This window comes from Amphiura filiformis, chromosome 20 (assembly GCF_039555335.1).
Source record: "Amphiura filiformis chromosome 20, Afil_fr2py, whole genome shotgun sequence".
Classification (NCBI taxonomy): Eukaryota; Metazoa; Echinodermata; class Ophiuroidea; order Amphilepidida; family Amphiuridae; genus Amphiura; species Amphiura filiformis.
The window spans coordinates 36,646,085-36,673,952 of NC_092647.1; the positions used below are offsets into that span (position 1 = coordinate 36,646,085).

General features: G+C 33.9%; 1 protein-coding gene across 2 annotated transcripts in view; it reads left to right on the top strand.

Moving 5' to 3' along the window:
- Positions 1-27,868, top strand: part of LOC140142772 (glycine receptor subunit alphaZ1-like) — a 312,910-nt gene that overhangs the window by 50,812 nt on the left and 234,230 nt on the right. For both annotated transcript variants that reach the window (XM_072164764.1, XM_072164763.1), the window contains exon 2: positions 9,452-9,531. In XM_072164764.1, coding sequence (XP_072020865.1) covers positions 9,452-9,531 — 80 coding nt within the window. The remainder of the gene's footprint in view (positions 1-9,451; positions 9,532-27,868) is intronic.

The following is a 27,868-nucleotide window of genomic DNA, read 5'->3' on the forward strand; positions in this document are numbered from 1 at the left end:
CTCCCACTCCTTCATTTTATTGTTTGCCGGGAAGTAGTAGATGGTTTGTTTTAACAAAGAATACGACTTCAGGTGCTTCTGACATTCGCATCCTTTCCTGATAAAGGTAATTTATATCTATTTTGGTTCGAGCGAAACGGTACGTAATGTCTATGTACTCATTGACATCGTCTAATTGAGTCCAAAAGTAATGATTAAAGTTTCTATTGACACATTATTTAATTTACTAGCTAATTCTTCGACCATGTATCACGGTTTTTGCATTAAATAAACCAGAGGGAAAGTGGCAGCCATAATACAAACAATATATGGTCATATTATAATCGCTCCAACAATATTCTAGAAACATGTGCAAGTAACGGTAACTAATTCGGTTGATGCACATCAGTGAGAGACGTCATTGTACCAGTAGATCAGGAATGATAAAGAGATTGGAGCCGCACAAGATATGAGATTGTACCAATTATTGGTGGTAGTAGCTCCCGGGTCTTAAATCATATACTGACCTGATTGAAATCTATTACAAGTCTACACAGCCATGCATTTTAAGTAAACTTTTTCTCAGTGCCCGTATCTTAAATCACTTGATGGTTAAAATATCATCGTTTGATAGGATACCGTATAGTGGGCAGCTTAATCTTGCGATCATATCTGTTGGTGTGTTAACGCCAATTTTGAACAACCACTAGAGAGTTTAAAATATACAATGCAACTTGATGGTATTTGCTTTTAATTTTGAATATATATTCCGTTCTCTAGATAAGATAAGTTTATCTAATTTGTACAATATAAAACGAATTAACTTTATTTGTGTACCTTTGCCAGGAAAAAAAAACATATTTGCATTAGATTTGATCTTTACCATTAAGAGCGCACTGGGAGTAATATAGTCATTTTTCGTTATTTAGGTTGTTGTTGTTATTGTTGTTGTTGTTGTTGTTGTTTTTGGTGGTGGTTGTGGTGGTGGTGGTGGTGGTGGTAGTAGCTCCCGGTTCTTAAATCAGATACTGATCTGATTGAAATCTATTACAAGTCTACAAAGCCATACATTTTAAGTAAACCTTTTCTCAGTGCCCGTATCTTAAGTCATTTCAAAAGGGTATCACTTGATGGTTATAATATCATCGATTGGTAGGATAGTGGGCTTGTGTTATTCAAAGCTTAATCCTGCGATCATTTTCGTTGGTGTGTCAACGATTTTGAACAACCACTAGAGAGTTTAAAATATACAATGCAACTTGATGGTATTTGCTTTTAATTTGAATATATATTCCGTTCTCTAGATAAGAGAAGTTTATCTAATTTGTACAATATAAAACGAATTAACTTTATTTGTGAACCTTTGCATTTGCATTAGATTTGATCTTTACCATTAAGCGCGCACTCATAGTCATTTTTCGTCATTACATGTTGGTGGTGGTGGTGGTTCTACTGCGTTAGTTGTTTTGGTTGCTACTGTTTTTAATCAGCTTCTGATTTGTTGTAATCGATTCAGTCGGTGTTTATCAGACTATTTCTTGTTTTGATCCTAGAAAGGTAATTTTTTTGTCATTTGTATCTTAAATACCACTGTAACCTGAGTCTGAACAACAATACGATCCATAATCTGATATTGACCAGTCTGTGTTGCTTCCGTTTCGTTGTTTGGCTAGTATTTGACGGGTCAGTTAATCCAATACATTATGAACAGAGAGTTGATTATTATCCAATGTAAGGGAAAAACTTCCTGGTTTAATATATTTGTCAAATTATATTTTGCTTAAACAAACTCTACCATTAATTTCCGTTTAAAATTTCATCTGATCTATCAGATTTATAGGGACGTGCTAGGGGAAAATAATGATGATTAGCTTCGTTCATGCGTCTTTGTAACCCGCTAATCAAAAATGAAAAAAAAAACCACCTTATATCAACGTACTGCAATGTGTACCCTGTAATGCTCAATAACTGCTAATTAGGTTATTAACCAACCTCAATATTTGCACTTCTTTTAATACCAATCAAGACATACAAACGTGCAAGTGTTTCACTTGTAACATTAACATCACAAAAAAGCGTCATATTATATTAGACATGTATATAATAAATACACTGTGATAGTATGTCATACATGAACCACTTAAAAGTGCAATTCAGTAAGTAATGGCTTTCAACAGTAGCTACAAGCTATAGCCTATTAGGGACTCTTATACATACACGAGTTTCATGGATCATATAAAGAAATAAATGTTCCAGACATTAAATCGTGACAGTTTTTAAACGGAAAACATTGTGTGTTCAATTTATCAGACAAAATATCAATAAAGTAATTTTAAAATATAAGGTGCTTCGTCCAAGAGTATCCATTATAAACACTTAAGCTAACATAAAGGCTTTTTACACATAAACAATTCAATACTGTGGCCCTATTCTTGACAAATTGTCCACTCGTCGGATAGTGGGTTATAAAAGCATCACAAATGCGTTGATAAAAATATACGGAGAAGGTAATGGCTTGGTAAGTAACAGCTGATGTCCAGTATTACAAATCACTTGGGAGAAAGAAAAACATCTCGACAGAAGTACTGCTTTACTAAAAGCAATCTTCTTAAGATCGAATTAATTTCGATTTCTATCTTTTGTTGTACGTAATTACACGACGTGTTTGAGAAATCACTTTGCTCATATTGGCTTATTTTGGTCTGGATTATCAGCTGTGTCGTACACAAAATATATCGGTTAATCTCATTCGTTGGTGAATTTATAGAGTTCTTTATGTGGCCAACCATACCATTTCTCGAGGGTTAACTGATTAGCGTTTTGTGAGGGGGCGTTACCAAAAAAAAAATCACCTGTGAATTTTAGGGATGAAATATTAATTTGATATTAGCATAAGAAGCTATATATAATTTAATCAGCTTGAAACAAAAGTATGCTCGTTTATCACAATATCGAAACACACTTCTATTGCGCGAGTATTCTACTCTGTAATTAGACTATTATACTTTACCCCTAAAAATAAGCAAGCATTGTACATATTTAGGCGATTCGTGCTGCACTTGTACCAAATCTGATCTGATCATAATGTGGAATACGATATACCATTTTAATACCATATTTAGTACGAAAAATATTCCATGCTAATAATTAAAAGTATGCATTATTAATATAAAATATAAAACATGGGTATACATTATCTACAAGTTCATTGCTTCTTTAATGTTTTGGATGTAATCGTGTAATCAGCCGGATAATATAAGGATTGCCAAGTATAGTAATACCTAATAGCCTTGTCCAGCATGGGAGTGGCCGAATAATGTGGACAGCCTGGAGCGTGCGGTGGCTGACCACTTTGGTGTAAGTAATGTTCAAACACTTGAGTCGTAATAAATTCCTAATTATTATAGTTACGAAGGCATAAATGCAATAACATTTTTATTAGTTCCTATATAACATTAGCAATGTAGGTCATAATTGTACAAAGATGTCCAATAACTTCTTAAAGCAGTGACGCATCAGTGGAATAGTCACCTAAACACCTCACATTTAGTTACGCAAAAGCGGGACAACATTAACATGGGACTATTGTCTATTTTGTTCAACTTTGTGATTATATTGTAAACGTTTCCGTCGTTGAATATTTTTACCGTCGTCAAATACTTTTTTGATAACATATTACAAATTCGGAATCCCCCCTATGTGTAATAATTTTGCTATTCATTAGTAATACTTAAATTTGATGATATTAATCTCTACACAGTTCCTATCCTTTTCTGTATAGTGGTCAGTACAAGATGATTTGTTCACGCTTGGTGGTCTTAGTATGTCGTACCCATGGGTCACGTGCGTGTTTATAAATACGTATTTATAAATAGAGTCGAAACATACTGTTAAACGCCGTGACAATTGCAAAGTTCCAAGTTCCAACATCTAAGTCATATGTTGAGGTCGCATATGTGGCACAGATGAAGAATTGCTGTCTAAGAACCTTGGACTCCGACACGGCGTTTAGGACCTTTATTTTACAGGGCCTGTGGTCTTTACAGCACGTATCCGACATTTAACTTGGAACACAAATTATAACTATTACTTTCCGTAAACGAAGCAACCTTACCCTCTTACAGAATATTAGGTTATGTAATCGTCAATATAACTTGAACCTTTCCTTTTTCCATATTTATATTTCTTTCGCTACCCGCAAAAAGGGCTGATCTTTTTCATCTGGACTAAGTACGGATTGCACTCGGGACAATCGTAGAGTTTTTACTTGGCCGAGATCCCGTCGAAATTTTATGTCGCATTGGGCAGAGTGTTTTACATTTTGCAATTTGCCACCTAAAGTAATGATTTAAATGTTTACAATTTAGGAAACTCCCTCGGTGTAGATTATCCATCTGGTTATTAACAAACACCATTTTCGGAATTAAATGTGTCAATACCCTTTCCCGCTTGTGCCTTTTTTGTTTTTGTTAGTCCTATTTTTTGTATAGCTGACAAAGGGCTTAATCTTACTTTCATTCGGCCAAAGTGCGGTTACACTTGGGACAAGCTTTTAAGAGAGTTTCAGCTGACCGAGATCCGTCAACATCTTACGTTACATTAATTGTGCAACGTTTAGAGCAATTTTTGTTTATGACCTTAGTTTAAATATTCAACACAATTTGCTTAGTATAACAATATTATTAGCTATTTAAGTTGAATGGCTTTGGAAAAAATGCGTTCATAACACTATTATTACAGGAAAGTCCAAATTGTTCATATTGGTATAATAAAACACTTCAAAATTAATACCCACAAACTCAGACTACTGTTGCATTAATAGTTAGAGAATGGAGTAGATAGACGCGACCAAATGTCTCTTTTAAGATGGGTAAGTGCGTTTGGAGGATATCCGAATTCCATTACTAAACGGGGTTAAATTGAAGTAGGCATATTTTTAATTAATACTTATTATTTAAAAAAAGGTCAAATATGAGTTAACGACCTTAGGGTTGAATGTTATTAACCTTATCTCAAACATATTTATCATTTTAAGAAGATTTTGAATGCGGAGTACTAAAATTAATTTGTGGGCTTGCTCCAACGTATGCGTTCTACTTAATCATCCAGCTTGTTAAAGACCGAAACTAAATCCATATTTTTATAATTCACAAAATAGCAGATACACATGCTGTTTGACTGGCGTTGTTATTTAATGCATGTGTTATCAAATGTAAGTATACCTGACTTTATTTTGAAATATAATAGGCTATAATTGATTCATAAGTTATTCTTATCAAGGAAAGTTCTAGTGACATTTCGATAGCAAAAAGGGATTAATATTACTATTTCCCATTCGGTTATTCAAATTAATATGAGTCATAGTGACCCCGTTCCACGTAGTACAACATTCCATGTTTTAAGCATGCTCTTACCAAGTTATTATCTAAGCCTGAAGCTTTACCAGTAACCTGATGTATACAATTTAAAATGTTTGCGATGTATTGAAAGTGGCATTTTGTTATCACCAAGAGATATCAAAATGGACAAAGCTGATTCTAAATATTGCAAAAATATAAAAGTACAAATGTGCCCATCCACCACAAACTGGTCGTAATGTCGGCATTTTCCATTTTGAGATACAATCAAAAACAGTATATGGATTTCAATGTAAAATATATGAGGAATTTGACCTTTGATGAACCATAACTTCACTTCCAGATGTCCGATGAATCTGGTTGAGGTGTCATTTTAAAGCTGAAAGTGCATTCTATTAAAATCTGCAATAAGCAGAAAATGTCCTAGCGCCGACTTTACTACCACTTCGTGGTGGATGGTCAAAAATAAAAGATGTTCTTGATCAATTTATGACCGTTATTCTGATTATGTTTGATAAGTAACTCAATAACATGACTTTGCATACGTTAGAGATTATGATTTACAAATCACCACCGCCCATGAGTGTTTTTTTTATTAATTAAATTCATTGAAAGGCTTATAAATGATGTATACATGGTGATTTGTAACATTTAAACATATCTTTACACCAATTCCCACAAGAATAGCTTATTAAAGTTTCTTGTATACCTGGGTTTTTTGTGTTTTTTTTGTTGTTTTTTTTGGGGGGTTTGTTGAAATTTTAAAAACGTTTGTTTTTCTTTTCAGCAATATTGACGCTAATGTACTCTGTTCGATAAATAGAGAAAGGGGTCAAGCTTCTGAATTTAAGAACAAGATTATTTTTGTTAGAGTAGTCAATCGTGAAAATAGAACTCATATCAGCTGACAATGGGATGCCTAAAACAAGAAATGAAACTAAGTACGCACGTTTGCATTTTGATATGCTAACAACTAAATGGCATTTTAATGGTAATACATTCAGATGCATATCGTGGATACATATCTGCCCAGCCAGACAGGAAATTAAATAGTTCGTATTGTATCGTAAGTGAATTTAAAGTAGTAAATGAAGTATGTTCATATTCATCAAATGTGTAATGGTTATGTACGAGTTGTTTTGATTTGAAGTTAAAGAAGGCAAGGTTTTTTATAATATATATATATAATGTTATCTCCAACTATTTAAGAGATCTATATGCCACCTTTATGAATATACGTGTATGTCGCTCCCGTAAACCAGAAGCGAGAGGACGCACCTGGTGCACATTCACACTTTGAATATAAAATAGATTGTGTACAATGACCCGGTTCCACTAAAACCCTGGAACGTGACGTCAAAGCTCAAATCGAGCTATAATATTGTAGTATGTATCGTTAAAAGGGGTGAACGAACATTTTACTAATTTAAATTGTCAGATGTTTAAATGTGAAAATATACATACTTTACCTAGGAAAGGCATAATGTGCTTCACAAATCTAAATAGTTATGTATAATACTTTGAAACCTTTAGTTTTGAAGCTCAGTATCTTATTTTGTCCACTGTTATCATAAACATGGATGCAAGTTCCCTATTTGTGAACATAATAATCTTGGTATTCTATTTACTATAAAGAGTGCACGGACCCTGTGGTTAATTCCCAAAACTCAATTTTAAAACATTTTAGCCAAATTCCTTATTATTTAGGTTACTGTTTAATGTACATAGTTACGAGCAGGATAGACTCAAGGTCAAATACACCTTATCCTAGTTTCCACACGAATGCACAACAACACACTGTTTGTATAAGTTAATAAAACTTTAATCTTCGATGAAAAGTAGAGTATGATTGGATTTTTTTCCATAATAAACATGAATACATAAACAATCAATCGCAATCAATAAAATGCACTTGTTTAAGAATTTTACTTATCCAGTATTCTTGTTGCTGTTGATCAAATTAAATTACATGTACATGGCACATCACAACATGTATTTATACCACTTCTATCTATTATTTGTTAACATTACGTTAATTGAATCAAAGAGCATACACAAAAAAAGCATACGAAATTTCTTTATTATTTTAGACATCCTTATCTACAGATGTAAGCTTTTCTAGTTGACGTTGTTTCCTATAATTTGCTTAGATATCTGTTATCAGGATTCCACGTCTAAAGCAAACAAGATCAATATCATGTCACAGTAGGAGCCGTTTGACGAAAACTATAACATAACATTGCGGGTTGACAACACATCTGACAAGCGTCCTAGGTCATTTAATTATCTTCATCCTGGTGGTCATCTTGGTCGTAAGCATTAAATTCATACTGATGATGACCCTTTGTGTCATCACCGATATTTTCATCACCCTAAGAGCATTGATTCCCTCCGCATAGTTCGGAGGCATGTATGCCGCCGGCTTTATAACACTCCCCAGAAAGATCCTCGCGAAGTAATCAATGTGCATGACATGCTTGAAAATGACCCCAATTGACGACCCAAACAAGCATGGCTATTTAGTACAGATACATGTTTATTAGAGATGTGTAGGCCATGATGATCACTAGCTGATTTTTTGAAGATGAAATTGAATAATGCGGCGAAGACAGGATGATGAACATAGTGACATACATGTATAAAAGCTGGTTTATTTAGGTTACGGTGCTGATAACAACACTACACTACATGATTAAAAAAATGATTTAGAGTTGCACAGATATTGATTGTGATTTTATTATATGTAGATTTACAACAATGATTATAATACGTTAGTATCATTAGTTGGCAGTTATTATCATTTGAAAGTATACTGCGCTTGTTTGAAAAAAAAAGTGAAAGAACGAAACAAAAATAATTAAATAAATAAATACATAAATGGAAGAGTATAGTTGTGATTTTCTATAAGCAGCAGAGGCCGGTGTGTTCCAATATCTGTGGTATAGCTTATTATCAGTCGGTCTAAGCTTTGAAGGCTTTAAGAGACTTACTGACCTATGAGGCTGAAATAAAGGGAGATTACCGCCACGGCAATCCATTCCGATCTTCAATTAACCTACTACGACGTTGGATCTGAAGGTCCATAACCTTTTTACCTCATTTATAAACTAATGTTTAAAATCTTCTTCCTATTCTTTATTCTTTCTTGTCTTTTTTTCCTTTAAATTTCATCAATTATTATAGATAGTTTGTGCATGGCTAGATCAAGATACTTTTTATACTATGGAAAAGCTTACTGCAGAAACCATGGGTGTTTTGATCTCCTCGTCATAAAAGGATTAAATCGTGGTTTTAATTTTGCATTTAGTATTCAGTTCTTGTCTCTTAATACTGATCATACAATACGTTCAACGAAATAATGAGGCCCTTCAAGGTACTAGTTTGATGTTACCAACGGTCAAGTCCATGCACAAAGTAAATGAAATTATTATTACTATTCTAAAGCAGTAAAACTTATGAAATATTTCTACTCATTTAAAGATATATTTTTCCACGGTACACATTCAACAAATGAATTATGTATGCAATCATGAATCGTTAACTCTTGCCTTACTGGCGCATTATTTGATTATACGCAAAGGGTTTCGGTATACATGGTATAGAGGTTATATGAGGTTGTACCAACCCGTTTATGGATGTACACCAAAACCCCTTCACTGGGGTAAACAGAGACAGACGCAGGTCTTATCTATCCAGTGATACCAAAACAAGTACAAACATGCACATCCTTATGGATGTTCGTTGAATGAGCGCAAATGATTGACTTTAAAAGATTAACCAAAGCCATGAGCGCTTATAAGAGCGGTTTAGTGAGCTGGAAAATCTGTCATTACGTTTCACTACCTGGAGAGAATTGATCAAAAATTGAATTCCCTCCTGATGCTGGTATCTGTCAATGAGTTGAACAGATATCGAGGATGTCATTATAGAGCCAGTATAATTATAACACAAATGGGTCAATGAGTTACATAAAAATGACATTGTGTGGTATTCTGTTCCCATGAAGTGATTTTTTTGGTTAAATGTTGATCCCTCAAACTAAGAGTTATTACCGTTATAACCTCTGCAGGTTGCATTGATTTTATCTAAGTTGGTATCATTTTTTTTTGCTACAGATCATCTGCTTTATTGAATTCGTCAACTCTGGAAGACAGTCTCAATAAACACGACAGAAGATTTCGTCCAAACCATGGAGGTAAGATTCCCGGATCTAAATATAAAAACAAAACTCAATGGCAAACATTATGTGCCCACTAGACCCACTACACATTCAACCCACAAACCAATCACCGCTACACACCATCACCCATACCCCATATTTGATTTTTTTTTTTCAAATATTCAGGCAACAGATATATGAGGATCAATTCCGGGGGTCAATCAGGAAGATCTACCTCAGTTCTTATAACTTTAGATCGATAAATGGTAGCTTCTTTAAAATAACACGTAGTTTATGGTAACTTAAATTTGATCTACCTTTGTTTTTCACCATTTTTACCATTTCTGCAAACCGAATTTCATGTGTACTTTGCTTATAACAAATGGGAAAACATATTAAAACAAAATGTTCTCACAAACTTTGTATGACCCAGGTTACAATCATGGAAAATATGAAAGTGCTACTAAATGCGTAATGAGGGTGGAGGCAGAAAATTTTAAATGACCCTCATACCATACTCAAAAAATTTATTATTATTTATCAGACACAAAAAAGTTTGAACTAACTTTCAGCACAATCAAATCAAATAACCTTTAATGTTTGATGATACATAGTCTTCATAAGGAGAAGACTTATGGTGTTCTAACAGAATTGCCCTAATGGTGACCTTTGGTGAACTTCAGTCAAATCAGCAAGGGCCAGGGGCTATTTTAGTTGTGAATGATCACTGCACGCCGGTAAATAAAAATTTAATTTCTGGACGGACTTTGTAAATGCTGTCGTAGTGAAGCATAAAGAGGTGTGCGGGGTGGGTGGGTTGGGGATGGGTGTGTAAGGGAGGGGGTGGAAGGGCCATAGCGTCACGCTTGCTCCACAAAATTAAAGCCATTTTGGTACACCATTTTTACACTAAAAAGTGTACGGGTGTCCAAACCAGAAACTTTTTTTTTTAAATATCCATAAACTCAAATTACAATGTACGAGGGACGGTCAATATGTTCCCGCAACTATTGTTATTATCTATCTCCACTCAAGCTTTAACTTTGATGACTGTTACTTATGATAAATACGAGTTTGTACCTTTGTTCGGGACACCTACAACATTGTAAGAGACTTTTTAGACAATTATGACAAAATGTGTGCAAAATAGTTCTTCTCCAATTTTTCATGATTGGGGTCTCAATACCTTTTTCAACATTTGAAAGCCCCTGATTATAAGTGAATCGCAGAAGACGAGTGTAAAATGGGGTCAAGGGAGATAAAAAAGAGGAAAAGGGAAGAAGTTGAAGAGGAAGGAAAAGATACAAAAATAAAAGGGGAAGACTAGAAGTGGAGGAAACATCTACGCAGAGGCAATTTCGCCCACCCGGAGCTACGCCACTGTTTGGTAGTTATAAACGACGTTACGGCGATTATATTCATGCAGCATTTTTAAACACTTTTTTTTTTTACAAAGTGCAAAAGTGCAAAATCGATTATGTGTCAAGATATTTTATGGTTACATCAATGCTGATCGCTTGATTGATGTACAATATCATGCATTTTTCGAAATGGTCTAGTATACCTTTTATAACTTTTTTTAGAGTACGTACATTTTTATGCACATACATTTTGACCAAAGTTCTTCAGTTTAAGCCTTATAACAGTATTATGGAGAATAGATGAAATTCATTTTCTCTGTTGAAAAAATTGAACATTTTTGTTGTACGATTTTACCATTTTTTTGTTAATCTTAGGAGATACAATCCCCCTCGGGTTCTTCAAGAATGGTTAATAGAGTCGTGTTCGAGCAAACGAAGTGAACCGGAAAATGTTTCAAGAGTGGCTCCACTTTCCAAAACTTGGATCCGCCTCTACTTTAATAGACATCCATGCAATTTAACGTTTTTCATATCCTTTTGCTCCCTTTTCTCTTCTCTTTTTTCTCTTTATCCATTTTCTCCTCTTTGTCCTCCTTTTCTTCCCCCTTTCTCCGCGCCTGCTCTTGTGTAGCTGTTCCCAAACTGTTTCTATATGCATTGGGCCCTATAATAAAGTGTTCAGTGCCCTTAAAATCGCACGAAATATTTTTTTTTGTCTTTTTATTTTTTTCAACTTTTCAAGAAACAAAGCAAGGCGCATAAGACATTGAACAGGAAGACAGAGACGAGGACAAACAAAACAAACAGACACTCACACACACACAAATCACAATCTTGAAACTGCCATGAACAATTCAAATGATTGGCTTGAGAAATATTTGATATTTTTACCTGAATGTGGGCGTAAGAAAGACACTTCAAGCATTTCTATACTGCAAATGTTAAGCACGGATTTTTAATTGGCACTGCATTTATTTTTAATCTCACTGCACGAAAGTGCCACGTTAAAATAGCCAATGGCATTCTATAAGGATGGACACTTTAGTCTTTGATTGCGATATATTTTTTGGCTATGTCTGTGCAGCAGAGGGTTTGCAGATGTGAGCAGTTGACTTCTGGTCCTTCGGTCTCTCACAGCTTCTCGCCGAACTGTCTTCATGTTTGTCCGGTGTAGTGTACACTTTTCCCAGTAGGGAATTTTTTTTATCAGTTGACGTGGTATTTAACATTTTGGATTAATATCAACCCATGTTGGGCTTTCAATCGGGAATCAAAAATGTTGAATTCAGAGGTGATTCACTGACCGTCTCGTGTCGTTTTGTTCAGTGCAGCATATATAGCGTTGCTATGCAAACCGCGTGAAGGAAGTGACGTTGGACTACGATAGCGAAATTACAAAATCAGGTGGTCCTGGTAGATTATCTAATTAAGAGGCAGGTCGAGTGCAGATCCGTGGGAACACGCTTTTCAATACGGAATACATGCTAACCTCATCGTGACATCATCCAAGCAGCAAAGTTAATTTCCCATTGAAAAGGCGTTATCCGACGGATCTGCAGTTGACCATTCTGTAAGCCTGCACTCGCGAAAGGCATTATTCTGGTTCCAATGTCAGTTTGAGTTTATTCGAAATACCACCGTGACTCAAGGACCAAATTATATAATTATTTACAAAACAAGATGCCCGAAAATGTAATATATATGTATACGAAATTTACATACAGATGTTGAACATATTGCAAACGATTTAAAACATATTGGTCTCTTCTACCTTTTTACAGGCGATATGGAATCTACGCATAATAAATTGAAGCATTGCTTTGCACAGTTATTTGTAAGAGTAAGAAGTTATTAAACAGCAGCTTATTTTAACCACTTTTTGCACACGCTCTTTTTAAGTGTTGCAATATTTACATATTATTTGTTATTTGAAAATACACGTCTGATATTCTTTTGAAAATTTGATAGAACAGAACTTTAAGGGTCCACAATAACGCACTTGAGTGTTAATGAAGATGGCCAAAACGTAATCAAGCCAAACTAGTGTCAAGTGATAAGAAAAGGTAAATATAGGCCTCTTGGCATTTGAGCATCTCGTCTGTTTATATTTAGTGTATATGACTTCAGTGAAATAAAATGACAATGATGATATGTGATGATAATATAGATGCAAATACGAAGTACACATTTCAGTTTTAACTCATGAAAAGAGTGGTATAATGACCGGATAATATCAAAATATAATTACCCCATTTTATGAGCAGTGAAGTTACAGTTAGTTAATACAGTGGAAAATCATCAAAATAATTTTTCACTTTTTTCAAATGCAAATTTTGCAGATTTAACAAACTCTTACAAATGATTCAAATAGTTATGTAAAGATTTGAACACAATTTTCTTGTAAGCGTTAGTAATATATAATACTTTACCTGAAACACATCGGTGGAAGTACCCCACAGGGAAATATAAAAGAACGCGTTCATATTTCATTTTATATCGTTTTGAGCCATGCATCTATATCACCAGGTAGCGTTTATGTAAGATTTAGTGCTTACAGATGTGGCTTGAATTTAAATCGCCGTTTCAATTGTTTGAAAATTCCGCCTGCCTTTAATTAAGTTGCCTTCAAGGTCCACCTACTAAATGGTCCGGTTCTTAACAGGTGGCTGCTGAGCCCCTTGGGTATTTATTGCATCAAAATAAGAATTGGTCAATATTCTTATAATTATATGCCAATAACTTGTCAATAGTTCCGAAGTTCTCGCGGCTCTAATTTTCGAAAATAGGATTCATTTAACCGAGGTAAACGAGCTACCCTTCACAAATTGCTAAAAAGTACACAGTTTAGATACTACACATTTATGCTATTTATCAATTGGGGGTAATTTGCATTTAATACGTCAAGAATCTTGATTTAGAGGGTACATCATAATCATAAATGATAGACAGTTCCAATATTTTGAGTAGCTGACGCGGGCTCATTGGGCGTTAATGGTCTATGTTTATAAGAAAACAAGTTTGATTCCAATTTGTTTACAGACTACTTTAAAACATATTCCCTAGAGGCACCAAAGTATGCTATTTACAATGTTCAAATAATTAGGACTAAAATAAGGGCTAGAATTAACATTCATGATTCGCAAATGACATGCCCCTCCACCCTCTTGGTACGAAATTATTGCTGAGTGTTACTATACTATACACGCATTAACAAAAATTAAAATAATTTACGTAACTGCTGAATACAAACAGAAAGAATAATGTAGTATATTAAATGATTAAGGAATACAAACAAGTGGATCTTAAAGGCAAATGCCCAAAAACCTTGTTCATATTTCATATGAAAACCTCGCATACCCTGATGGTTTACTTTTCACTCGGTAGGAGGAGGTACTAAACAACTCAGTTATGTGAATGTATAGCATTTTGGATGCGCAATGTTCGCCTAGAACCAAACAAGTACGGGCACAAATAGCCACTAAGTTCCAGATCAGTTGATTTATATCCATCTTGCACGACGAATACAATATGTTTGTTGGACAGTATGCCATCTTATCATAGGCGTGGATCCCGGGGGATAGGGGGGGGGGTAAATACACCCCAATATTTTGCCAGTGGGGATGGTCCATATAGTCATAACCCAAATGTTAAAGCCTGTATGAATATCAGAAAATCACTGATCAGGAATAACAGTGAAGGATTGACACTAATGCAAAAGACATTGTCTGTCTCATTCACACATAACAAAGCGTCAGATGCATGCACCGGTTCCAAATAGCGACAACTCAGAAGCCAACAAATGACAATAATGTTTCATATATGAACACATATCATGCCCTTTATATGACTCCGAAAAGTACGATGCAAGACGTGAAAATCACCTTACATACTTTGACTAAACTCGTCTCATTCACTGTCCTAATCTTCGAGGTGTAACAGGATTTTGCAACATCTACACCCAATATCTACACATAGGCTTTGGCTGCAATTGCAATTAGAAAAAGCAAGAGTGACTTTCAGGTTCAACCATCACACTATCTGAAGTAAACCTTGCTCGCTCATGACAGGTTAAGTTTGGTCAATGGCGTTTCTCGTATTTGTCAGGAAATATACGAATATTATTCTCTTATAAAAAGGAAGTAGAAGCGTATTATTATTAAACAATACGGATTTATGGGACGTTTTGTCCAAGTTTCCGCAAGATATTATCTCTTCATATCTTAAGAGTAGTTATCCTCTGTGAATAGAAACCCCTAACACAATCAACGGAATTTAACAAGGGGATTTCAAGATGGCTTTATCATTGATAAGTTGACCTTATTTTGGTGACTGCATGCCACTCTGACTATGCAGAGATTTAAGCTCTGTGGCTTATTATACATGTAAAGATCAGGCTGCAAATTGCTTGCCTAGTCAACAATGCGGATGTATTACAGTCCTATGTTTACTGACTTATACATTTTGAATACTTAAGCTAAATTTAAGATTGTGACAGTTAAAAACAGAAACCATAGTTTTGACTGATTTGATTTGATTTATAATGGAATGAATGCGAGAAAATGTGCTAACTGCTATATTTTCGATTTATAACTAAACCAATACGGGAATATTAAGTGAAATAGTAACATTAATTATGAACTTTATTTCACGTAGTAGAAACGATCCACCTTAAAACGATGCAAATATGTACTAATAAAATGCCTTTTGAAGTTGAAGCAAAAGAGCAGAGTAAATGAGTAAAATAGTCTTATAAAAAGAAACACCAATGGTGTGAATCACACTTGTAGATGTGAAGTTTTAAAGTTTTATCAATTATGTCATAATACTCTTCGCAGTTTTATTGACAGCTATAAAAGTTGTAAAAACCGACTAGATATTGGCCTTGATATTTGTTCACAGTTAATATGTCGTACAGGAAATCATTAAACTGTTCTTCAAAAATGAGCGTTTTATTGCACGACCTGCAAGGAATACTGTTTATCGTCTCCAGGTACAACATGGCGATGGTATGAAATGTTCTTAACTGGAGGGGAACAAGTTTCATCTCAATGTGAAGTCAATACGTTTTTATCGATTAAAAGATTCATAACGCTGAACTAGTTGCACTTGAGGGCATAACAGTCCATGCTATTGCGGTAATACATCTGTGACGCCTTAATCTGTAGCGCAAAGTTCCCACTGTGACGGTAATATGCAAAGTGAAAAATATATAAGCAGTAACATTTTTAAATATATAATGATGAGAAATATAAATGTAACGTTTAGCTTCTGGTTATTTTCGGTCAATATTTGATAGCATTTTAAATCCTGATTTTGACGTGCCTCTAAATATATTATGTTTGTTACCAAAATATGCTTGAGATGGTGTTACTCCCGCAATCTTTATTGAGCTCTGGAGTTCTTATAAGGTTATGTACTATACCTCACACAGGTTGCCCTGCAAGCTGTCAATAACCTTCTTGTTATATTACTAGTAGGCAAGAAATAAAAGGGTAAATAATATGCATTTTACCATATCTCATTTCATCTCTTGTAACAGCATGTGTTTCTCATGTATTGGATAACTTTGTTCTTTACATAGATTGTAGATTATATCTGCCGTGCAGACACGTTCTGGTGACATATTCGGTGTTCAAATTATGGCTTTAAAATGCAGCATCAAAGTAAACGATATTGCTTTCATAGGATTATAGTGTTCTATTTTCTATAATACAAGTGTTTTTGAAAGGCATTACGTAAACATACCAATCATAACAAAAAATATTCTGCCTCTGTTTTTCTTTCTTTAATCAGAGTTTTATTCCTATTATTCAAAATTCTTACAATTTTGACAACCATACTTATTCTGTTAATGCATATTCTAGGCTGTTCAAAACTATCTTTACTCTTCTTTGTTTTCGATACAACAACATAATTATATTATCACTGTTCATCATTACAGTATTGAGGCAGGTGAATCATTAATTTCATTATTTCGTTAAACCAGCTGCAATTCATGCTATGATTTCTACCTTAAAAGAAAATGCATTATTTTCATTCATTTGCCAATTCATTCTGTGAAAACATAATTATAACTCATATTTTGACAGTTGACTCTAAGGCGAAAAGTATGATATTATAAATTTGCTATGTCTCCAATTTTGTGAAAATAATTGAAACATTAGATGATATACAAAACATTATGTTTTATTGAGGAAGAAAGTAACGATAGTTGGGTCATTGACCTTTAATGCTTGCAGATATATTTTGTTCACTGTATGCATTTGTACTTTAACAAAACACGTATTAAGAATAGAAATAATGTCAGGACAATTGGTATAAAACACATTAAAGTACCTTTTAATTATTGTATATCTTAAAAATACAGTTGTATTTGTCATTTTGTAGTATTTATTTTATATCTCTTTATTATGTTTCAATTAGTAATACCTCTGTGATTTCTTCCCACAATCAGCTCGTATTTTAAAATTCAAATATTATTGGTTGAGAAAAAAAACTGTATCAATTTTATATTTTGTGGAAAAAGATCAGAAGGGTAATATTCATATATTAAAGGCGCTATTTATGTTAAAATGTTATTAAATGGCGCTTTATTAGTGTTCATAACTTACAAACCAGATTTAAGATAGCGCCATCGGTGTTTACATTAAGTTAACAATGTTCTACAACAGTTTTGTTTCTCCGATACATTTGTTTCCGTTTTGTTACACTCTACCATATAATAACAAGAACATATGCTTGGTAGGTATTATAATTATTCGAGTACCCTTATTTATAAGAGTACATGCTTCTTTACATTATTTCCATTCACGCGCTAATGCAGATTTGGCTATAGTCCATGCGCGGTCATAATGAAAAAATGTGATTATTTCTCTCATGAAATACTGTATAACTATTTTGTTGTTGCTTGGTGTGTTTTTTATTATTGTTGGGTTTTTTTCATACATTAATTATTAATCGCTGACAAAATCGTAACTTCTTGCACTCAACCAATACCCAAAAGATGACTAGAGACTAATTATCACATAATTCATCCTATCATCCGGTCAGGAGCAAAAAGATTGGCTATATCTTTCATGGCAGATGCATATCGAAAGATATCGAGTTCGTCGACTTTGTTCACGTACGCTCACTTATTAAAATTGCTGGACGTTAAACGTTAAATCACGCTCGGTTAGATTTTTTTTAGATCGAGATATAGTATTAACAGCAATTTCATTTGATATCAATGCCTGGCCAGTTGTGTTTTTTAGTAAGTAAGTAAGTAGTTTTCATCTAACACAAAACACAACTGCAACTGTTATGCCGTAGACAAGTACGTGACGAGCATAGAAAAAGGATACCTTACTTGTGTTGAATATTGCATCAGGAAATATATTTTAAAAATCGATAATTCGTATAAATATTCTCACAAATTATAAGAGTATCATTATCTATACCTACTCAATAAATCTGTTTCTGGTGATACTGAATAAAATAATTTGGTTTTGTAATTAAGATTAAAGACTTTCAAAATGTATTAGGAGTGACCACTGCTGTAATCCTATCCCAGACGGATTATATTACTTTGATGTTTCCATTAAGATCCCGTCGGTGGTTACCGCGTCATATAATCTACACTTTTGATCAAATCAGTAATAATTTCTACCTACCACATCAACTGAAAATTGAAGTGATTTGTGCAACTTGATCACAAAAATAAAAGTCAAAATTTTGAATTCCGATTCTATGCAATATTAATCCAGGAAGATAATGCAGCAGTACAAATGAAACTCTATTTCGTCAAAAGTGGACTTACAGACTTCTTGCGCTCAGGTCTTCATATAGATTTACATATATATTGCGCGTCTGAATTACAGCACAGCTTGTATAATGTGTTTGTGATGCAAAGCATTGTCAAAAGATACGCTCAAAAGGTGATCAGGCTAAACTAGTTTCAAGTGCGAATAATTTGCAAAAATGAAGTACAGATATTTTTACTTTTAGCCTCCCTCTAAATTCGAAAGAATGACATCAGTGATATAATATTAAATCAACCTTTTTTGAGGAGTAAATTTGCATTTTTAACAAATGTTACAGCTAGATTGTTTACCTTCAAAACATTGGAATATAATCACATTGTTTTGTTTCAGATTAATTTTCAATCCACAAAGATAATGGTACTGTGCAAAGCAAAATATTGAAGATCTTGTTCATATTTCCAATAATATGACTTTCAGACATGCTACTAAATACATAAATCGCCAGATAGGGATTTATAACATTTATTTATTGCAACTTTAGCTGCTCGGAATTTAAGTCGCCGTTTCAATTGTTTCCATATTGCACCTGCATGACCTTGATAAGTTGCCTTTGAGGTCCACGTAAGAAATGGCAAGCTTTATAGCAGGTGCCCATGCATGCTTTGTGGGTTGCTGATTTATTCATAAATGTTGATACATTAAGGGTATACGATGTTGGTCGAAACAGCAAAAAAAAGTTGTTCACATCATCTTGCGAATGGTAGTGAGCTTCAGCAAAAATTGCATTGCTCAATTCATAACGAGCGTGTAGAAGAATTCAAATATCACAGATATACTTTTGTAGGTCCTGTGGTTCTAGAGTTAGGTTGTAAAGAGGGCTGAAACAACAACACTTTTGTAAAACGTACATAACTCATTAACAACAATAAATTAAGCAAGTTTTCAAAGTATATTTTGCGAATGGCAGTGAGCGTCAGCAAAAATTGAATTGCTCAATTCATAACGAGCGTTTAGAAGAATTCAAATATTACAGATATACTTTTGTAGGCCCTGTGGTTCTAGAGTTAGGTTGTAAAGAGAGAATAAATTAAGCAAGTTTTCAAAGTATATGATTTGTAGAATGAACTTTTGCAAAACACCAAAGTGTTATTTTCAATAATATATTGATTCAGATTTTTTTTTTTTGGCTGCTTCGACTAACAATACCTCGTATACCCTTAAGATAAGAACTTATATATTGCTGGTAACTTGTCAAATAGTTTTGTAAATCAATCCCGATATTCTGATAATGGGGGATAGTAAATAAATTCATCCCCATGTTGACGCATGCAGTATGTGGGTTTATGATCAAATTAACCTCATTATAACCAATTTAGCCTAAGGTGCCACTATTGCGCACTTCGCGCGAATTTGATCCACTTTTGCCCCAAAATATCAATATGGAAAAAAAACCGAGTGCTTCACGCGCATTTGCACCGTAGACTTGTTATGTCGCTAAAAGTGCTGGATTCACTACATTTCAGGAATTTCAGGGTTTTTTTTAATTGTCGAAAATGTGATAATTGTGTTTTAATTGTCGAAAATGTGATAATTCAGTCGACGGAGTATGCTATTGACAAAATTTAAACAATTAGGCTAATGTGACGTTTCTCAGCAATAGATGTTTTAATTGTGTAAAACTGGTGAATTTACAGTTTTAACAAAAAACTATTTTGAAAAGATGTTAATTTACTAATCTTTCAACACAAAAATACTTGGAAAAAGTTTTTCAGGTATTTTTCAAGTTATGCCACTTTAATAATAATAATAAGAATTACTGTCTCTCTAGACTGTACGTTTAAATATTTTGAAATGCACAAAATGCCATGATTTTCTAACCAATATGGCAATGTTTATGTGACAAAAGCAACGGATTTTAAATAGTTAGACTCTAGCTAGGCATGGTATACCAAAAACATACAACCACCAACTTGTTCCTCAGGCCAGGCGTTAACATTTCATTGAAACAGGTTCCTCAAGTATCTAAATACCTAGTTCCACTGTGGATGTTTCATTCTATATTTTCCTGCATCTTTTTTAGCAGTTTACATTTCAATAAATTAATTTCTTCATTTTTAAGTCTTGCACTTGTCACTCACCGCCAACAAAACAAGCTTAATCCAATACATTTCCCCCAATTAACCAAATGTTGGTTTCCAGACCAATTATCGCGTGTCAACTACATATCTACTCAGCATTAAGATATCACTTAATCAAGACTAACAGTGACGGTTTGAAACTAATTCAACTGACACAGATTTTGGAATCTAAATAATATTCTGTTACACGTCGAACTGTCGGGCTGTTTCACACACAACAAGCGTTACATGGGTACATTAGTAACCTGGTTACAGGGATGAATTATAAGATTGAAAATGTCAATAAAATGTTTCATCTGGCAAAATGTTATCATGCCCTTGATATGACTTCGAAAAGTACGATGCACCCTCGATATTTAAAATACATAGATCACCTTATATACTTTGATTAAACACTTCTTAGTCGTGTATAAATTACAATCTCAATCTTCGAGGTGCAACAGGATTTCAGTAACATTTACACCCAAGATTTACACATAGCCTTTGGCTTAAGTTGATTGTGTCTAGAGTACTTTTCAGGTTCTACCATCACATTAATATGGCTACGACGATCGCTGGCGACAAAAAACGTTCGTATTTTTCAGCGAAAGGAGACATAATTTAACACCGTAATAATCAGGTAGCGATTGAAGTGTAAAGTCATCATATCAGTTGGCTGAAAACGCGATATTATTAACCAATACTTTGACTGCTTAATGTGCTGTGTTGATCAAGCTTCCGCATCATTATCTCATCATATCATAAGAGTAGTTATCCTCTGTGGATAGAATACCTGACACAATCAACGAATTTAACAAGGGGATTTCAAGATGGCATCATTTATGATTGATAAGTTGACCTTATTTTAGTGACCCAGCAACACAGATATTGTAGCTCTGTGGCTTGTACATTTACTAATCAGTCAACAAATCGCTGGCCTATAAAGCAACCTTAGCCTGACCAACTGTTGCGAATTTGGCAATCTGAACCCTAGTTTTATATTTTACCAGTTTTAACAGTTTGCATATGTTATATCCAAAACAATCTGGCGATATTAAGTGCAATAGTAGTACCAGCAATGTGCACATTATTTCCCATAGAAGGAAAACTGTTTCGACAGCCACACATTATACAAAAATCAACAGGAGCTGAAGGAAAATATGATCATTAAAGCCACTTAACAGTAATCAATAGTACAGAACATCAAAAGTGACATAACACATAAATAAAGTATACAAAGTGTTTGTTTGTTTTAAGGAGACGTTCTTTATAATCTTTCTATTTAATATGTTTGGTATTTTTGCTTAATGTCTTTCACTAACCCTTGCATTGTGCCAACTGGAACACCATACTCTTATGAAAGAATTTATTGAAAATAGTCTAATAATATATTGACTTTAATTTATTTCAAGCAAAAATTTGAGCACCGGATATATCACCACATCGTGTCTATTTAGCAGTTCTATAACCATACAATCTATATAAAAAAAGTCAAGTCATGCAATAGATGAAAATATCATAATATCATGTTGTTACACGTAGAGATGAAATAAGGAATTGTTAAATGCATATTATTTTCTTGGCTATTGGTAGAATAACCAGGAGACTAATGACATTTTTCAGGGTATCATGTGTGAGATATTATATATAACCTTATAGGAACTCATGAGCTCAATAACGATTGTGGGATTAACAGCATCCCAACCATATTTTGGTCACATACATAATATATTTTAATAGAGGCATATTAACACCAAGCTTTAACATGTTATCAAATATTGATTCGAATTAACCGAAGGCTAAATATTACATTTCTGTTCATGCATATTTAAAAATGTTACTTTTTATATTTATTTTTAACTGTTTTTTAAAATGCATTATTACTGTAATAAGTGGGAACTTTGCGATATCGATTCACATCGTCATTGATTGATTACAGCAATACCATGGAATGTTATGCCCTGAAGTGTAAAAAGTTCAGCGTTATGAATCTTAATTGATGGAAAAGGTATTGACTTCATATTGAGGTGAAGTTTGTTTCCCCTCCAGTTAAGCACACTTCATACCATTAGCAGATAATAAGCAGTATTACTAGAAGGTCACGAAATGAAACATTAATTTTGAAGAACAGTTTGATGCTTTCCTGCATGACATAACTGCGAGCAAATTCAAGGCCAATATCAGGTCGGTTTTCACAACTTTTAATGCTTTCAATAAACTATAGTATATGACATAATTCACAAGTTTTACTTGTTATATGAAAGTGTAATAACACCATTAGTGTGTCTTTTATCAGAATATTTTCCTCTTTGACTTGAGAAAGAAATTTACTTTAACACCTGTTTACATGGTTTAAAAGTATTTCGAAATAGTTTTTCTACTATGTGAAATAATGTTCATATAACTGTTTCATTTAATATCGGTATGCTTTTTTGGATGTAAACCAACAATATACAAAAACGGTTGGCGCAACTTCTCTCAATCATTCGATCAGAAATCGAATCAAATCAATCAAAATATGGCAACATTAATAAAATATAATAAAAAAGACAAACAAACACCTTCCATCATTCACAAATGTAATTAATATCTTCATACAGATTTCCATATGCTCTGTTTTGTTTAAATGTCAGGTTATTAAAATCAAGTTAAAGAATGCAAAAGTTAAAATTCGATAAAAACATAGGAGCGGTGCTCAGATTGTTGAATTTACAACACTTATATATTGCTTAGGCAAGATATTTACTGCCTGGTCGGTAAATGTATAATAAGCCATAGAGCTGTCCGAGTGGCATGCAGTCAAAATAAGGTCAACGTATCAATGATCTTAAAACTCCCTTAAATCCCGTTTATAGTGTCAGGGATTCTATTCACAGAAGATAACTACTCTTAAGATATGAGGAGATAGTTATCCTGCAGCGGGAGTTTGATCAACACGGCCCACAAAGCACCAAAGTACTGGCTAATAATATTACGCTATCAGCCAACTGATAAGCCAAATTTACACTTCAATCGCAACTTGATTATTACCGAATTAAATCATGTCTTCTTTCGCTGGAAAAATACACAGCAGTTTATAAACCAACATTAACGGCTTGTCGCCAGCGATCGAGGTCTTAGTACAGCTATATTAATGCGATGGCGGAACCTTAAAGTTACCTTTGCCCTCTCTAAGGGCAATCACTTAAGCCAAAGTAGATGTAGATGTTAGCAAAATCCTGTTGCAAGTCAAATATTAGGGTTGTAATATAAACATGACTGTCTTTTTTTTACATTTTTAAAGAGTGCAATATACTTCTCGATGTCATATCAAGGGCATCATAACATTTTCACAGATGATTTTATTTGATGGACAAGTAATACAATTAAGATTACTAATATACGCATTTATTTACCGCTTGTTTGGGTGCGAAATAGTCTGACTGTTTGACGTGTAACACAACATTTTGGGAATTTAGAAACCTGCGAATTGGATCTATGTCAAACCGTCACTGTTAGTCCTGATCACACTGATACACTGATAAAGTGGATACGTCTATATAATTGACATGGCATAATTGCATTTAGTTGCACTGTGTTGAATTGTGATAAATATGTAACTGATTTGGGATAATTTGGAAGCGATGAGAGAAATGTGTTTTACATGACTAAAAATCAATATAAACTTCTAGGGAAGGTAAATGAAAAAGAAATAACAAATATCGGGAATTGAACCAGGTTAGTAAAATATAACGCTTGAATTAACAGGTATACAAAAGAATGCAGTTTTTGTATTGCAACTGAAATTAAGTCATAAAACTAGTCAATTTTGTCAAGGTATTTCGTGGCTCTTTCAAAATGTCAGATTCCAAAGGTTTTATGGATATCAAATAGGCACAGTGTGGCATCTCATGAACAGAACAAAGATACGGTAGTCAATACTAAGAGAGATTCAAAACTTAAAGTTTATCTGTTAAATGTACAGACTTACGCAAATGTATGCGTGTCCAAATGCTAGACATTCCTAAAGGTCAGCTGTTTACTACAACTTTATATCATTAAGTCATTCTGCCGAGCGAGGGCAAAATATTTGCCGGCAATCATGAATCATGGTGTGCAAGATTGTTTTTACATGTTTAAACGATTTTATTAAGGGCATTTGCCATTGCGGTATCATTTTACTTCCAGCCTGCATTTCAGCAGCTGCGTTAATTATTAATTTTAATGATAATAGGTATTTACTTATGCAAACATTGTAACGTTCTCACAATAATGTTCAGGGCATTTGCCTTTAAGATCCACTTTTGTGAGTTGCGAATATCATTTGGAATAATACTTCATTATTAATTTTTAATGATAATAAGTATTTTATTATGCATACTTACCCAATAATTTCATATCAAGAGAGCGTGATGGGGCATGCATTTTGCAAATCATGAATGTTCTGAATTTAACTAGTTACTCTCAATGCAAATATTCCAATATTTATTTCAAAGCCCTTTCGAAATATTCCTTGTCCCTTTTAACTGACGCGTCAGGGATAATTGGGCAAGGATGATTTTGAAGGGGTTTGAAAATAATTTTGAATAATTTGAATTGAATTACATAATAATGACCATTGATGCGCAGTGACATGACGTCAGCTATTCAAAATACTAGTGTTATTTACAGGGGTGTGACCAGCTTTCTCAAGGGGGGGGGGGGGTGATAAAAATTTCTGGAGCAAATACGAAAAACAAATCCGGTTGCATCATTTTGACACGGTATTATTAGTGTGATATACCTAGAAATGGTTTTTAGAGAAAATGTACCAAAGATGCATTTTTTGGGACAAATATGCCCGCGTAAATAGCGCGCCAAAATGGGATATTTACACTGTTTTTACACTATGATTGGGGTAAAGTCTGGTGTGAAACGGGCTACTTACCCCTTTTCTTTTCCTTTGGCTTCCTGATTTTCTCTTACATTGTTTTATGTGACGTGCCCTGAGTAATTTGATCCTTTAAATTTGTTTACAATTTCAAACTATTGTATTATGTAGGAAAAATCGTTGCTGGGAATATCCAGGTTTACGACTTTGGTATATAAGAAAGAGGGGCAGTTGAACTCAACTGAAATCCACCCTCTAAGTGCGTCTATTGGCATGCGAAATCCAGCAGGTTTATATACCCAGCATGTATGATACACATTTGTTTTTTAGTTTTCTCAAAATCACATCACTTTTCATGTTCTTGAGTGTGTTTTGTATTCAGGTATTCAATAATTGTGCAGAAAAAGCCTGTTTCCTGTAGAAAGTGATTGATTGGTGAAAGCAGCACGGCAAGGATTTTATATGCAAAGGATATATGAATTAAAGTTAACAGCGGACTTCGCTGAACAGTATAATCTTCACAGGGATCTTCACAAGTAAATGAGGATATACAACAGTCGTTGAGTATTGAGTGCAACAAAACTTTGTAATCAACAACAAGAGGAAGGCTGCTGCATAAATAATACTCTAAACAGTACATTTTATTGATTCTGAATGATTTCATGTATTTATGTTCATGTGCACAATCATTGTTAAATCATACTTTACTTTCCATTTTAAGATTCACATATTATTTTCTTGTGTATACTGAGGTAAATGTGCTTAAATTTTTTGTTTGGCCTTGAATCATTTACGACTCGTAATATTAGAAGGAGCACTTTTCTCTGCCAATGTTTGTCAAGGGTACTCTGCCCTCCCCATATCTACCCAGATAGATACTCAAACGTCAATCTCTTATCTCTCCTCTGTGAATAATGATGTTGTTGGGGGTCTGATATCGCACGACGTGTCTGTTTACCTTCCCAGTATACTCCGGTACTTATTTACTTGTAAAAACCTGGGTGTAGAGAAACAATGCAGGTGCAGAGCCTTGTTTACGATATTGATACACGCCATAAAATGGGTTTAAGTAATATGGATTTATAACAGGCACCATCGGTAAGTTACGATAGGTAGGCTAAGAGCAGCTCCAAAGTGTACGATAATTGTATTAAGTTACGTAAAAGAAGAGTTTTTAGGTTTTATGAAATTGGTCAAACATATGATGTAAGCAGTTGGAATATTTAAAACTGGCACTGGAGGTTCAGGTCTATTTACAAATCAGGACACTTGTCACGTATAGGCAATGGTTCATTGACTTATACATGTCTAGAGTTTTATTACCCTAGTCGATGTCGCATCTAATCTCTAAATCTGAATGTTTTTAATCATTAGGACTTTCTACGCGTATCGCTCTATGTAACGTAAAACTGTGCAAGCAGTCAATCAGAAAATATATCTTTATTATGGTAATTACATTTATTCAGGATTTAATCAAAAATAAAACTATAAACTAAATAAAAGAAAGTTTCAAAGCGTATATTGTATATCCTCACGGGTGGTGTAAATGAAACAGTTATTTGCTTTCAATTTCAAAAGCAGGCCAAGCATATTATTACAACCGGTGTTTGTATTTTCTAGCAACACCCGATAAATCTACATTAAACAGTAATTACGAACTGCGAAACGATATAGTCAAGTTATCATATATGTTGCGTCAACAACGTATAAACTAAAATAGTTTCTGAAGTGAGATATAGCTATAAGATATTTATATTTACTAATGAAATGGAGTTAGTAGAGAGTATGCATTAAAGCGAGAAAGAAAGAATTAGGTCCCAGGACAGCATCCATTTACCTGTGCATAATGTATTGCTAGAGACGCTTCAAACATTCAATATTGTTTTTTACCACTCATGATCATTAATTTATAAGAATGAATTAAATGCGCTTATATCGGTATGAACTTTTTTGATAAAGTTTTAGCATTATTTCCCTATCATGCAAAAGAATAGAGAGCGTGCGAGAAAATCTAAGATCAAATTGATTTATGTAGGATTGGTATAAAATTGTGAATACTTATTGTCAACAAAATCTTCCTCTTTCCTTGCTGGACAGGAAGCCTCATTTAATTACAAAGTTTTTCGTTATTTATCGTTTACTATAAACGAGCTATTTTATAAATGATGGGTCAGTAAGTGTAAAGCGCGAAAAATTGTGCAATATACCATATTTTGGCGCCAGTACAGATGTTATATAAAATATGATAGATTTGAGTGGACTCACTGTGTGTAGACATATTTTATTCACGATTCTTACTATAAA